Source organism: Leucopleurus acutus (assembly GCF_964270905.1).
Source record: "Leucopleurus acutus genome assembly, chromosome: 14".
Lineage (NCBI taxonomy): Eukaryota > Metazoa > Chordata > Mammalia > Artiodactyla > Delphinidae > Leucopleurus > Leucopleurus acutus.
The window spans coordinates 63,335,771-63,350,502 of NC_139156.1; the positions used below are offsets into that span (position 1 = coordinate 63,335,771).

Genomic DNA, 14,732 nt, shown 5'->3' on the forward strand with positions numbered 1-14,732 from the left:
AAGAGAGGTGGAAACCATCATATTCCCATGACTGTTAATATTTTGGTATATTCATTTTTTTCCAAAATAAAATGTTAAAATATTTTTACATTGATGCCATTCAATGAACAATACTTATTATTTCAATGCAAACTGTACTGAAGTAGAACACACACACACAAAAAATATAAATCATAAATATATAGCTTGTTGAATTTTCACAGAATGAACACCTATATACCCAGATCCCAACCAAGAAACTTACATCTAATAAATAATAAGGTCCTACTGTATATCACAGAGAACTATATTCAATATTCTATGATAATCTATAAAGGAAAAGAATATAAAAAAGAATGTGTATATATATGTATAACTGAATCAATTTTCGGTACAGCAATAATTAATACAACATTGTAAATCAACTATACTTCAATAAAAAATAGCAAAAAGAATTTTTTTAATTAAAAAAAACACATCTAGTCATCACTCCACTGTCAAAGGGTAGCTACTGCTATCACATCTATCATAGATTTCTTTGGCTTATTTCCCAACTTTATACAGCTGACTTCCTTTTACTCAAAATTATATTTCTGAGAGTCATCCATGTTGTAAAGTTTAACTGTAATCCATTCATTCTTACTGCTATACAGTAATTCATTGACTGAATATACTACAATGTATATCTCTATTCTACTGTAGGTGGACATTTAGTTTTAGGTTTTGGCTATAACAAAGAACACTGCTATAACATATTACTGTTATATTTTGGTGAACGTGTACATACATTGCATGGAGTGGAAGTGCTCGGTCATTCAGTGTGTGTATATATACGTGTAGTTTAGGAGATAGGCCAAATCATTTTCTACAGTGGTTGTCAATACACACTCCCACCAGAAATTATGAGTTTCAATTTTTATTAACAATTAGCTCACATTCTTATTAACAATTAGTATTTTCTATCTTTACACATCAGACATTCTGGTGAGTGGGTAGTGACACCCCTTTTCAAAAATTTTTTTGAGATGAAGTTCCCATGAAATAAAATTCATCATTTTACCATTTGAAATTGTGTCATTCTGATTTTATTCACAGTGTTGTGCAACAATCACCTCTAATTCCAGAACATTTTCATCACCCCTAATAGAAACACTGTACCCATTAAGGAATCATTATTCCCCCCTCTAATCCCTATTTTTTTAAACCTTGAAATAGCTCATCCAAAATTATACCACAGGAGGAGACAATAGGGGACATTTTGGTCAAGAGCAAATAGAAAATAAGCTCTATAATATTTAACGTGGCTCTGGATGTTCTAGTCAATGCCTTGAAGACAGTAAAATCTAAACATAAAAAATTAGGAGACTTCTTACTGAACGATGATTATATAACTGACTCCAAAGAAAAAACAGGAGTATCGACTAAAAAAAACAATCAGGGGCTTCCCTGGTGGCCTGCCGATGCAGGGGACACGGGTTCGTGCCCCGTTCCGGGAAGATCCCACATGCCGCGGAGCAGCTAGGCCCGTGAGCCATGGCCGCTGAGCCTGCGCGTCCGGAGCCTGTGCTCTGCAACGGGAGAGGCCACAACAGTGAGAGGCCCGTGTACCGCAAAAAATAAATAAATAAATAAAAGAATGAGCATTCAGAAGGGCCATATCTAATTTCTTTCTTCTTTTTTTTAACTGTGGCTTTTTAAAAAAGATTTATTTATTTTTATTTTTGTCTGCATCGGGTCTTAGCTGTGGCACGCGGGATATTCGCCGAGACACGCAGAATCTTTCGATGCGGCACTGGGGCTCTTCGTTGTGGTGCACGGGCTTCTCTCTAGCTGTGGCGTGGGGGTTTTCTCTTCTCTAGTGGCACACACGCTCCAGAGTGCGCGAGCTCAGTAGTTGCAGCATGCAGGCTTAGTTGCCCCGCAGCATGTGTGATCTTAGTTCCCTCACCAAGGATCAAACCCACGTCCCTGCCTTGTAAGGCGCGTTACCACTAGACCACCAGGGAAGTCCCCTAATTTCTTAATCAGGGTATAGGTTACATAGGCTATGTTCAGTTTGTCAAAAGTCATCAAAATACACAATTATCATATATACATTTCTCTATATTACATTTAAATAACAACTTTGTAAAACTAAATGAAATAATAGCCGATTTTTTAAAAAAGACAGCAATATTATAATCTTTTTAATATTAAAAGGAATAATAAGTTTAACATGCAGGGTAGATAAACAAACTAACAGACTAAATTTAAAAATATTTTAATAATTTATTATTAAAACGCTGACATTTGTAAGCAGTACAGAAAGTATTAATTTCTTAATAACGATGAGGGAAGTTTGATTCCTATCTCAAAATATGCAACAAAAATTCCAGATAGGGTTTCCCTGGTGGCGCAGTGGTTGAGAGTCCGCCTGCCGATGCAGGGGACACAGGTTCGTGCCCCGGTCTGGGAAGATCCCACATGCCGCGGAGCGGCTGGGCCCGTGAGCCATGGCCGCTGAGTCTGCGCGTCCGGAGCCTGTGCTCCACAACGGGAGAGGCCACAACAGTGAGAGGTCCGCGTACAAGAAAAAAAAAAAAAAAAAAAAAAATTCCAGATACATTAACAGTGTAAATATAAAAAGATGTAAGGAAAAATCTTCCAAAGCAAGAGCAAAAAGTGGTAAGTCATAGAAGAAAAGATAGAATTCTTTAACTACATATGATATTAACAATCTTAAAGGCAAAGACACCATAATATGCTTTTCAAATTGCTGATCACAACCTATGTGTCCCAATATCATGCTTTGTGACAAGTGTCTTTTAATGGAATATTAAAGAAAAATGTGTACACTACATTTAGTAAAGATAAGTATTATCATAATTTTTTTTTTTTTTTTTTTTGCGGTAGGCGGGCCTCTCTCACTGTTTTGGCCTCTCCCGTTGCGGAGCACAGGCTCCGGACGCGCAGGCTCAGCGGCCACGGCTCACGGGCCTAGAAGCTCCGCGGCATGTGGGATCTTCTCAGACGGGGGCACAAACCTGTGTCCCCTGAACCTGCAGGTGGACTCTCAACCACTGCGCCACCAGGGAAACCCTATCATATAAATTTTTATGTATGTGTTTGTGCATTGAATCGTGATGTAAAATGTATTTATTTCCTGATATGAGTAGCTACTTATAAAGGTAGGAGAAATATTGCCAAAAATAAATTGAAAAGTCAAGTGACAGACTGGGAAAATATTCGCAGTACATATAAAGAGTTACCATTCTTAATAAAAAAGCTCCAACAAATTAAGAAGGAAAATGACTCAATAGAATAGTGAGGAAAGAATAGGCATATGCAATTCACTTAGGTGGAACTCAAAAGGATCAAAAGCTGTCCAACTTTACTAGAAGACAAGCAAGTGAAAATAAATGTCATGTTTTCATCCATCCAAATTGCAAAACTAAAAAAGTAGAAATGTATGTAAGCAAATCATAATACAACATAACATTTACAGTAGAGAAAGTATGAAATAAACTCATATAATCATATTGTGAAAAATGTGCAGCCATTACTCTATGTATCAATATTCTTAGTATATCATTAACCAAAATAAGATGCACATGTGACATTATCATCCCTTTTTATTTAAAACACTCAAACACTGGGAATTCCCTGGCGGTCCAGTGGTTATTACTCAGCACTTTCACTCCTGTGGCCGGGGTTTGATCCCTGCTCTGGGAACTAACATCCCATAAGCCTTGCAGCACAGCCAAACACACACACACACACACACACACACACACACACACACACACACACAAATTGGTCTAGCACAGAAAAAAAGCTGGTAGTATAAACCTAAAATGTTAATAATAGTTACCACTGTGAAATAGAATTAAAGGGGAATTTTTTTTTTTTTTTACTTGAAGCTTTTAAGTTTATAGGTATGCATATCCAAACACACTGGACTATACATTCCCTTACAGAGACGATCTTGAGGTCCTTTTAAAATTTATGTACTAAAAGCATAAGACAGTCTCATTAATTAATGAGCTTAATTAAAAAGCAACTGACCAACACAGAAAACAAACTTATGGTTACCAAAGGGGAAAGGGGGGGAGGGAAAAATTAGGAGTTCAGGATTAACGGATATACATTACTATATATAAAATAGATAAACAACAAGGACCTACTGTATAGCACAGGGAACTATACTCAATATCTTGTAATAACCTATAATGTAAAAGAATCTGAAAAAGAATATGTATATAAATATGTATAACTTAATCACTTTGCTGGACAACTGTAACTAACACAAATTGTAAATCAGCTAAACTTCAATTTTTTAAAATGTGCTTCCAACCTAAATGTCCATCGACAGATGAATGAATATAGAAGATGTGGCATCTATATACAATGGAATACCACTCAGCCATAAAAAGGAACGAAAGTGAGTTATTTGTAATGAGGTGGATGGACCTAGAGTCTGTCATACAGAGTGAAGTAAGTCAGAAAAAGAAAGAAAAATACTGTATACTAACGCACATATATGGAATCTAAAAAACAGTACTGATGAACCTAGTGGCAGGGCAGGAATAAAGACACAGACGTAGAGAATGGACTTGAGGACACGGGGGAGAAGGGGAAGCTGGGACGAAGTGAGAGAATATAGCATTGACATATATGGTAGCATTGACACTACCAAATGTAAAATGGATGGCTAGTGGGAAGCTGCCGCATAGCACAGGGAGATCAGCTGGATGCTTTGTGATCACCTAGATGGGTGGGATAGGGAGGGTGGGAGGGAGGCTCAAGAGGGAGGGGATATGGGGATATATGTATACATATAGCTGATTCACTTTGTTGTACAGCAGAAACTAATTCAACATTGTAAAGCAATTATACTCCAATAAAGATATAAAATATATATATAAAATAAAATAAGATAAAAATAAAAATGTACTTCCAAGAATTCTGATAGTACTAAAGATCTTTACTTTATGATACCCTCTAGTTTCTAGACCACCCCTACCTATTCACAGTTCATTTTGCAACTTCTGATTTTCTTGTTTTCCTACTCAATCTAGATCCCTTGGACTGCTGTTTCAATAGTTTTATTCTTTGATCTCCTGCATTTTTCAAAGACAAAGCAGGTAATAGAACATACTTGGTATACATATTAGAAAAAAAATTGACTTATTATTCAGTTATAACTCATCCAGCTTTTAAAAAACACTGGGTATCACAAGTTTATAAGTACATGAAAACATGTCCTACACTCTGCTAACTATAAAACTGAACTTTAAGGAAACGGAATTCCCTGGCAGTTCAGTGGATAGGACTTGGCGCTTTCACTGCCAGGGACCCAGGTTTAGGTAACTAAGATGCCTCAAGCTGTGCAGCACAGCCAAAAAAAATAAAAAGAGATACATCTAAATAATGTACTCACCACAAAGTGGGTATAGAGGGAACACACCTCAAAATAATAAAGGCCATTATGATAAGCCATAAGCCCACGGCTAACATCATACTCAATGGTGAAAAGCTGAAATCATTTCCTGTAAGATGAGGAACAAGACAAGGATGCCCCTCTTGCTACTTTTATTCAACATAGTATTGGAAGTCCTAGTCATAGCAATCAGACAAGAAGAAGAAATAAAAGCAATCCAAATTGGAAAAGAAGTAGTAAAACTGTCACTGTTTGCAGATGACATACTATACATAGAAAATCCTAAAAAATTACCAAAAACTATAAGAGCTCATCAATGAATTCGGTAAAGTTGCAGGACTGAAAATTAATATACAGAAATCTCTTGCATATCTATACACTAACAACAAACCATCAGAAAGAGAAATTAAGGAAACAATCCCATTTAGAATCCCATCAAAAAGAATAAAATACCTAGGAATAACTCTAACTAAGGAGGTAAAAGACCTGCACTCAGAAAACTATAAGACATTAATGAAAGAAATTGAAGCTGACACAAACAGATGGAAAGATATATTGCATTCATGGATTGGAAGAATTAACATTTTTTAAATGACCATACTATCTAAGGCAATCTACAGATTCAATGCAATTCCTATCAAAATACCAAATCAAAATTACCAAATAATTTTTGTATGAAAACACAAAGGACCCTGAATAGCCAAAACAATCTTGAGAACAAAGAACAGAACTAGGCGTATCATACTGCCTAACTTTAGACTATACTATATGGCTACAGTAATCAAAAGAGTATAGTACTGCACAAAAACAGACACATAGATCAATGGAACAGAATAGAGAGTCCAGAAATAAACCCATGCACTTATGGTCAATCTACAACAAAGAAGGCAGGAATATACAATGGGGAAAAGATAGTCTCTTCAATAGGTGGTGCTCGGGAAAGCTGGACAGCTACATGTAAAAGAATAAAATTAGAAAATTTCTGACACCACATATAAAAATACACACAAAGTGGATTAAAGAACAAAATGTAAAACCTGAAACCATAAAACTTCTGGAAGAAAACATAGGCAGACACTCTTTGCAATAAGTCACAGCATTATTTTTTGGATCTGTCTCCTAAAACAAAAGAAACAAAAGTAAAAATAAACAAATGGAATCTAATTAAATTTAAAAGCTTTGCACAGCAAAGGAAACCATCAACAGAATGAAAAGACAACCTACTAAACGAGAGAAAATATTTGCAAATGATACGACCAATAAAGGGTTAGTATTCAAAATATATAAAAAGCTCATACAACTCAATATAAAAAAAACGCAGGCAATTAAAAAATGGTGAGAAGATTTGAATGGACATTTTAATGAAGATATATAGATGGCTAAAAGGCACATGAAAAGATGTTCAACATCACTAATCTTCAGAGAAATGCAAATCAAAACCATAACGAGATATCACCTCACATCAGAATGGCTATAATCAAGAAGACCACAAGTAACAAATGTTGGTGAGGATGTGGAGAAAAGGGAACCCTCGTACACTGTTGGTAGGAATATAAATTGGTGCAGCCACTGTGGAAAACAGTATGGAGATTCCTCAACAAACTAAAAATAGAACTACCATATGATTCAGTGATTCCACTCTTAGGTATATCTAAAGAAAATGAAAACACCAATTCAAAAAGATACATGTACCCAAATGTTCATAGCAGGATTATTTAAATAGCCAAGATATGGAAGCAAACTAAGTGTCCACCAACAGATGAATGGATAAAGAAGATATGGTATATTATATACAATGGAATACTACTCAGCCATAAAAAGGAATGAAATTTTGCCATTTGCAACAACATGGATGGACTTGGAGAATATTATTCTTAGTGAAATAAGTCAGACAGAGAAAGACAAATACTGTATGATATCACTTATATGTGGTATCTAAAAAATAAAACGAATGAATATAACGAAACAGAATCCCAGATGTAGAGAATAAGTCAGTGGTTATCAATGGGGAGAGGAAAGGGGGAAGGGTCAAGATAGGGGTAGGGAATTAAGACGTATCAACTACTATGTATAAAATATATGTTATAAGGATCTAGTGTACAGCACAAGGAATATAACCAATATTTTATAATAACTTTAAATGGAATATATAATCTATATAAAAATTTTGAATCACTATGTTGTCTAGCTGAAACTATAACATACAATTATATAATATTTTATATATAACTATAATATATAATATTTAAAATAAACTAGACCTCAATTTTTAAAAATGCATAAAATCAACTTTTTAAATAGATACATCTAAATAAAGTATACATACATCTAAACAAACTATACATACATCTAAACAAACTATACATAGGTTTGTTTTTAAATAAAAGTGTTGAAAAGAAAAGAAACTAACCTATGTGCTATTACTGGTTAATCTTGAACACTAAGATGAGGAAGGGAAGAGAGCAATCCTTAGGAATTGTGTGACCCAGGAGATGGTACCTGGCCTAAACTATAGTTTCTTCCTTCTAAGAGATCATATATGATTGTGATGGGAATTAGATGAGATAATATGACTCAAGAGCACAGTGATGATGAGCTATCACTGAGAGAGCACAATTTCATTACAATAGTTATAATTCAAAAAAAGTTAGCTGTATTCTAATATACTCCTTACTTGCAGTAACTCATTAATCTTCATACAACCCTGATGAAGACACTGTGAAAAGGTGCTCAACATTAAAAGACATGCAAATTAAAGTGACACAGATAACATTTTTCATTTATCAGAATAACAATGAAAAAGTTTGACCACCTAGACCCTTGGGCAAGCCGTAGGGAGATAAACTTTCATAAAATGTTCGTGGAAGTACAAAATAGTGTAACCCCTATGCAGTTACTCCTAGGGCAGTTTGGCAATAATTAACTATCAAAATTAAGTGCAACTTTAATACAGCAGTTTGAAGTTTATCTTAGTTATACCTGCATATAATTACATGTTTTGACAGCTTTGTATATTTTAACAAATAGCTGAAAATATCCCAGTGTCCACCTGTAGCAGACTAATTCAATTGTGATATAATATAATATAATATAATGCCTTGCAACTATAAAAAAGGATGATAGGGACTTCCCTGGTGGTGCAGTGGTTAAGAATCCGCCTGCCAATGCAGGGGACAGGGGTTCCAGCCCTGGTCTGGGAAGATCCCACCTGCCGCAGAGCAACTAAGCCTGTGGGCCACAACTACTGAGCCTGCACTCTACAGCCCACAAACCACAACTACTGAGCCTGCGTGCCACAACTACTGAAGCCCGTGTGCCACAACTCCTGAAGCCCACAAGCCTAGAGCCCCGTGCTCTGCAACAAGAGAAGCCACCGCAATGAGAAGCCCGTGCACCGCAACGAAGAGTAGCCCCCGCTAGCCGCAACTAGAGAAAGCCTGCGCGCAGCAACAAGACCCAACGCAGCCAAAAATAAACAAATAAATAAATAAAAGAATGATAAAAATTTACAGAGCTAATAGGCAAAGATGTCCAAAATATGTTTTTAAAAATATAGTACTTGTATATGAAATATATCTTTTTGTATATAAAGAAATAATATACACATTCATATTTGCATAAAGAAACTCTGGAAGAATACAGCTGTTCCTCAGCACTGCCTTCGGAGGTGGCAGCTGTCTCCAACTCGGCATCATGGCTGCCCTCAGACCCCCCGTGAAGCCCAAGATCATCAAAAAGAGGACCAAGAAATTCATCCGGCACCAGTCAGACCAATATGTCAAAATTAAGCGGAACTGGTGGAAACCCAGAGGCACTGACTACAGGTTGTGCAGGAGATTCAAGGGCCAGATCTTGATGCCCAACATCAGTAACGGGAGCAACAAGAAAACAAAGCGCACGCTGCCCAGCAGCTTCCGTAAGTTCCTGGTCCACCTGGTCAAGGAGCTTGAAGTGAGGCTGATGTGCAACAAAGCTTACTATGCTGAGATTGCTCACAACCTCTCCTCCAAGAACCAAAAAGCCATTGTGGAAAGAGCAGCCCAACTGGCCATCAGAATCACCAATCCCAACGCCAGGTTGCTCAGCGAAGAAAATGAATAGACAGCTCACGTACACATTTAGTTTGTGTTAATAAAACCATAAAACTCGGCTAAAAAAAAGAAACTATGGAAGAATACAAAAGAAACTAATGCTGAATAGGAAGAGTTTAGTTTAGGAGCAATACCTGACAGAGAGAAAACAGCAAGGAGGCCTGGGAACTATTTAGACCCAGATCTGATTAAACACTGTTTTGACTTTTTAATATGTTTCCTTTAAAATTAAACCAAAATTGACAAAGCACTCTATGGAAAGATTTCTAGGGTACAATTAAGTGAAAAAACCTAAATGCAGAATAGTTTATGTAGTATCAAATTACAAACAGATTAGAGCAAAAGGAAGAGTGCAGAGTACGTATGTATTTGCTAATATTTGTTTAAGATATTTCAGGAAGGGTATATACAACTGTCAACATTTGTATTATAGAAACTGTACTCAGTGGTATTCTGGTAAATGTTTAACAATCAACTTGGGAAGTGGTGGGGAGAAAGCCCTGTTTTGTAGGGTTGGCCAATTTTTGTGGTGTAAATACACCCACCATGGTGGATTGTAAACTATCAGTGTGACCACCTGCGCAAGAATTGGGAAGAAATGCACACATCTAGTGAGCTGGAAGGAGCTGTCTCCATGACACCACTGAGAGCACTAATCCAGGCCCCAGTGGCTACATTGTTTTAATGAAGATTTTATTGACATTTAATCTGCTTAGGTATAGTGTATTTCCTGAACATCTATCTTGAATCTCAAATTATTATTGTTAACATTTATCTCTAAAGAGAAGCCAACTCTCTGAAGGAAGTGAAGTGTTTCAAGAATATTGGAATGGTGGCTGTTTTATCCCCTCAAGTTTCATGTACACTCCGGGGACACCAAACTCTTGCCACCTACCCACCTGTGTTTGTGTCTCTTCTCCTCCTCCTCCAACCCCCCCTCCCTCTCCGGTCCCACTGCTGTCCTCTGCTACTCCAAAAGGGCCCAAGGGAACAGTTTACAAGACAGTAAGTGATTAAAACTCCCCTAGTTGTCTGTCTTCCACTCTATACCCATTTCAAGATTATAGGTTGTTCGTACTCTGAACTAACAGGAATGTTGAACTCCTTAGATCAGATCTGGGTCCAGTAGTTCCCAGGCCCCCTCCATCTTGTCATTTTTCCACATTCCTATCATCAGGATACTCTTACACCTGCTCTTGAAGGAGCTCAAATGACACTGAGCAAAGGGATATTTTATTCTGAAATGACCCTGCCCTATGGACCGGATCTGACTGTAGCTCCTCCCAACACACACTTACATTCCTTACATGCTGCATGTCCTGTATCAAGAAACAGGTACCCAGATCACATGAAAAAATAAAGACTTTCGAAGCATGTTCAGAGACGTGGTCCTACAAGACTATGACCTTTACTACACAGGTAGATCAGTGTGTTTCTCAACTTTCTTTTCATTTTTTTTCATCCCTTACTGCAGGAGTCTTTTAGTTTTTTTTTTTATTTTTTGGCTGCCCCGTGGGCATGTGGGATCTTAGTTCCCCAACCAGGGATCTAACACCCCACCCCGCCCCCCCCACCCCGCAGTGGAAGCGCTGAGTCTTAATCATTGGACCGCCAGGGAAGTCCCTGCAGGAGTCTTTTAAAACATTTTTTTCCCTAATAGCCCTCCCCGTGAGATCTTAATACGACAGATATTGTGGGTATCTGTTTACATACTGTGGCCCCCTTGTAATATCTAAGATTTTTTCGCCCTGCCCCCCCACCAATATAAACCCCCTCAGAGTAAAAAACAATTTTAAAAACATGTAGAACAGGAGGAGCAGCCCACAGCGCATTTATTCCTAATCGGAAGTGACACCTTCAAAATCTACGTTCTCAACCTGAAAATTGAGAGCTTGGAGAAAATTTTGAGGGAGAACCACTGGGGCCTCCATTAATTTTGACTTTAAGATGACACAATCATGCCTGATACTGTATTTTCCCTCCCACATTCTCTAAAAAGAAGCATGGAGGTCAGCCCTGCTCTGCAACCTACCACCATGCAATGCTAACCACAACTGCTTGATAACAAAACCAAATTTAAGTCAAAAGTAAAGATGAACCAGCTACTCATCAAAGATCCACCCAAGGGGATTCTAAAATAAACATTTAACACACATACACCAAAAATATCCTCCTTCAAAGGGGACCTGCAAAAAGCTACCTTATTTTCGTATAGCAGTGAAATTACCTTCTCCAGAATCCCAGCCATTAAGCTCTCTTTTTCCTTTTTTTAGGCATAAAAAGGGAATACCTGCCCGACCAAGTTTTGTAGCCCTAACATTCTCTGAGCTTTGCCTCTGATCTCTGTTTCTTCAGTTTGCCTAGAGCTACCCGGTGAGGGGTTCAAAGGCCACACAAAGGCAGGGCTGGGTCAGCCAGGAGAGGGGGAGTCTAAGGAACTAGGTCAGCATGCATCCCCACCTGCCCTACCTCATTGCCATACGGACTTACAGCTTTTCCAAGCTTGCGCCGAATAGGAGCCATGGCAGAAACTTCAAATGTTTCCCAATTCTCTCAGTCAGATCCAGACACCAGATCCAGACAGCTTTTCTAATGTTTTTATTCTTATCCCCAAACAAAAACTCCACCCTCGTTTGGCCACAGGGTCTTAGTATCCAAAGTAATTCCTTTAACTTGGGGGTGGGGCAAAGGAGGAGAGTTACTAAAGGGAGGGACAACTTCTATTTAATCAGAAACCAAGTTAGGGGCTTCCCTGGTGGCTCAGTGGTTGAGAGTTCGCCTGCCGATGCAGGGGACATGGGTTCGTGCCCCGGTCCGGGAAGATCCCACATGCCGTGGAGCGGGCCGTGGCCACTGAGCCTGCGCGTCCGGAGCCTGTGCTCCGCAACAGGAGAGGTCACAACTGTGAGAGGCCCGCGTACCGCAAATAAAAACAAACAACAACAACAACAAAAACCAAGTTAATTGCAGATTAGTTCCAAATGTATACAAAACTGACCTAAGAGCTAAACCTCTGTAGTCACAGATGACCTAGTCCTAGACCTCTTCCTCTGGAGCTAAGAGTCAGTATAATTTATTCCCAGTCAAAAAGATAAAAACCCACTCTCTGGGCTCGGAGCTAGTTTGTGGTGACAATGCTAAAAGCACTAAGGTCAGGATTGTTGGTAAATACGGGCCCATTATGCTGCCTCCCTCAGGAAGACGGTGAAGAAAACTGAAATCAGCCAGCACGCCAAGTACACTTGTTTCTCTGGTGGCAAAACCAAAATGAAGAGATGAGCTTTGGGGATCTGGCGCCATGGTTCCTGAAAAGCTTGCAGGTGATGCCTAGACCTACAGTACCGCTCCTACCATCGCTATAAAATCTGACTGAAGGAACTGTAAGACCAGTGGAAGGTCCACCATTGGTAACATTGCTAGCCTACAATAAATGGGTTAATTCATGTAACAACAAAAGACAAAAAGCCTGTCAGACCCCAAATCTGCCTCAAGCTATCATCCCATCAAATTCCCTCCTGATTCAAATATCTTAAGTAGTTATCCCCCAAGGTTATAAATGAATTCTTAACTGCCAAGTCCAATCATTCCTTAAATATCATAGACCTAACCTGCTCTTTTGTGGATCCCCAAGGAGATTCTCAACTGAAACTATAATCTAGGTCTCCCCTGGAGCCTCACTCTTGGGTGTCTGTCCCTTGGTTGTGGGTGTGTCCCCCTGAGCCCATTCCATAGAGGATTCTAAGTCAAAACCCACAGACTTTTTGTTCTTCGCACTTTTCATGAACAATCCTATCCATGCTTAAAGTTAATAACCAACTCTCATGTTCAGTGTATTTTTTTTTTTTGGCCACACCTCACGGCATGTGGGATCACAGTTCCCCGACCAGGGATCAAACTCACGCCCCCTGCATTGAAAGTGTGGAGTTTTAACCACTGGATCACCAGGGAAGTCCCCAGTTATTATTCTTTACACTTTTTATGTATCTTAACTGTTTCATATATTTTTAATAACGTGAGCTTTGCTGGAATCAAACTGGTGACTCTCCGACTGCTTACCAACCACATGGCATAGAGCGAGTCCTTGCTAATTGAGCTTCAGTTTCCTTAAGATAAATAAAGACTATAGGATTAACTTATACACACTACTATACATAAAACAGATAACCAACAGAGACCTACTATATGGCACACGGAATTATACTCAATATTTTTTAATAACCTATAAGGCAAAAGAATCTGAAAAAGATTATCTGTGTGTGTTATATATATTCATATATACATATATATATATATATACCTGCATTGCTGTGCTGTACACCTAAAAGTAACACGATATTATAAATCAACTATACTTCAATTTAAAAATAATAATAATTTCTCAGGATTTAAAAAAATTATTAAAAAAAGATAAATCACTACTGTATAGCACAGGGAGCTATCTATATTCAATATCTTGTGATAAACTGTAATGGAAAAGAATATGAAAATGAAAGTATATATATGTATAACTGAGTCACTCTGCTGTACAGCAGTAATTAACACAACATTGTAATTCAACTCTACTTCAATAAAAAATAAATTTAAAAAAGATAAATCAAGACTAGTAATAGCACTTACTGAAAAGGTTTATTGTGGGGATTAAATCAAACAACTTATTTATACACATTTATAAGTGTTGGATCTTATGTGTAGAAACAAACTATTTAGGGAAAAATACATATTAGGTAGTTCTTTTTCTACATGTCCTTCAATATATGGCAAAAACTCAGTAATTCCAGTCTCAAATCCACAATTAAGAAAAGAATATTTATTAATAGCTATTACCTATGTATTGAGCATGGTACTGCTTGCCAGGCGTCATTATAAGCACTTTATATGAATTATCTCATTTAATTTTCCTACTGAGATAAATGTATTTACAGGAATTCCCTGGTGATACAGTGCTTAGGACTTGGTGCTCTCACTGCCAGGGGCCAGGTTCAATTCCTGGTTGGGGAACTGAGATCCCACAAGCTGTGTGGCACAGCCAAAAAAAAAAAAATCGTATTCACTTCTCCAGTCTTCTAACGAGGAAGGTTCTGATAAGGTTAAGTCACTAGCCAAAGTCAGATCGATGCTCTGAGCCAAAATTCAAACCAAATGTCTCTTTAGAGAGGTCCTAGTGTTAGTCACAAGGTCCTAGTGTTTAACCAAATGCACTGTCCTAAAAATAATCCTGTCAGCAGCAAGTAAGTATTAACATT

General features: G+C 37.9%; 2 protein-coding genes across 5 annotated transcripts in view; one reads left to right on the forward strand and one right to left on the reverse strand.

Annotated features, from left to right (window-relative positions):
• Positions 1–14,732, reverse strand: part of TET1 (tet methylcytosine dioxygenase 1) — a gene marked incomplete at both ends in the record, with an annotated part of 124,712 nt that overhangs the window by 47,087 nt on the left and 62,893 nt on the right. The gene's annotated exons all lie outside the window — the stretch shown is intronic.
• Positions 9,047–9,499, forward strand: LOC309971143 (large ribosomal subunit protein eL32-like; the record flags this gene model as incomplete). Its single annotated transcript, XM_082853963.1, has 1 exon — positions 9,047–9,499. Exon 1 carries the CDS (start codon positions 9,092–9,094, stop codon positions 9,497–9,499), a length of 408 nt encoding a protein of 135 aa, XP_082710089.1. The 5' UTR covers positions 9,047–9,091.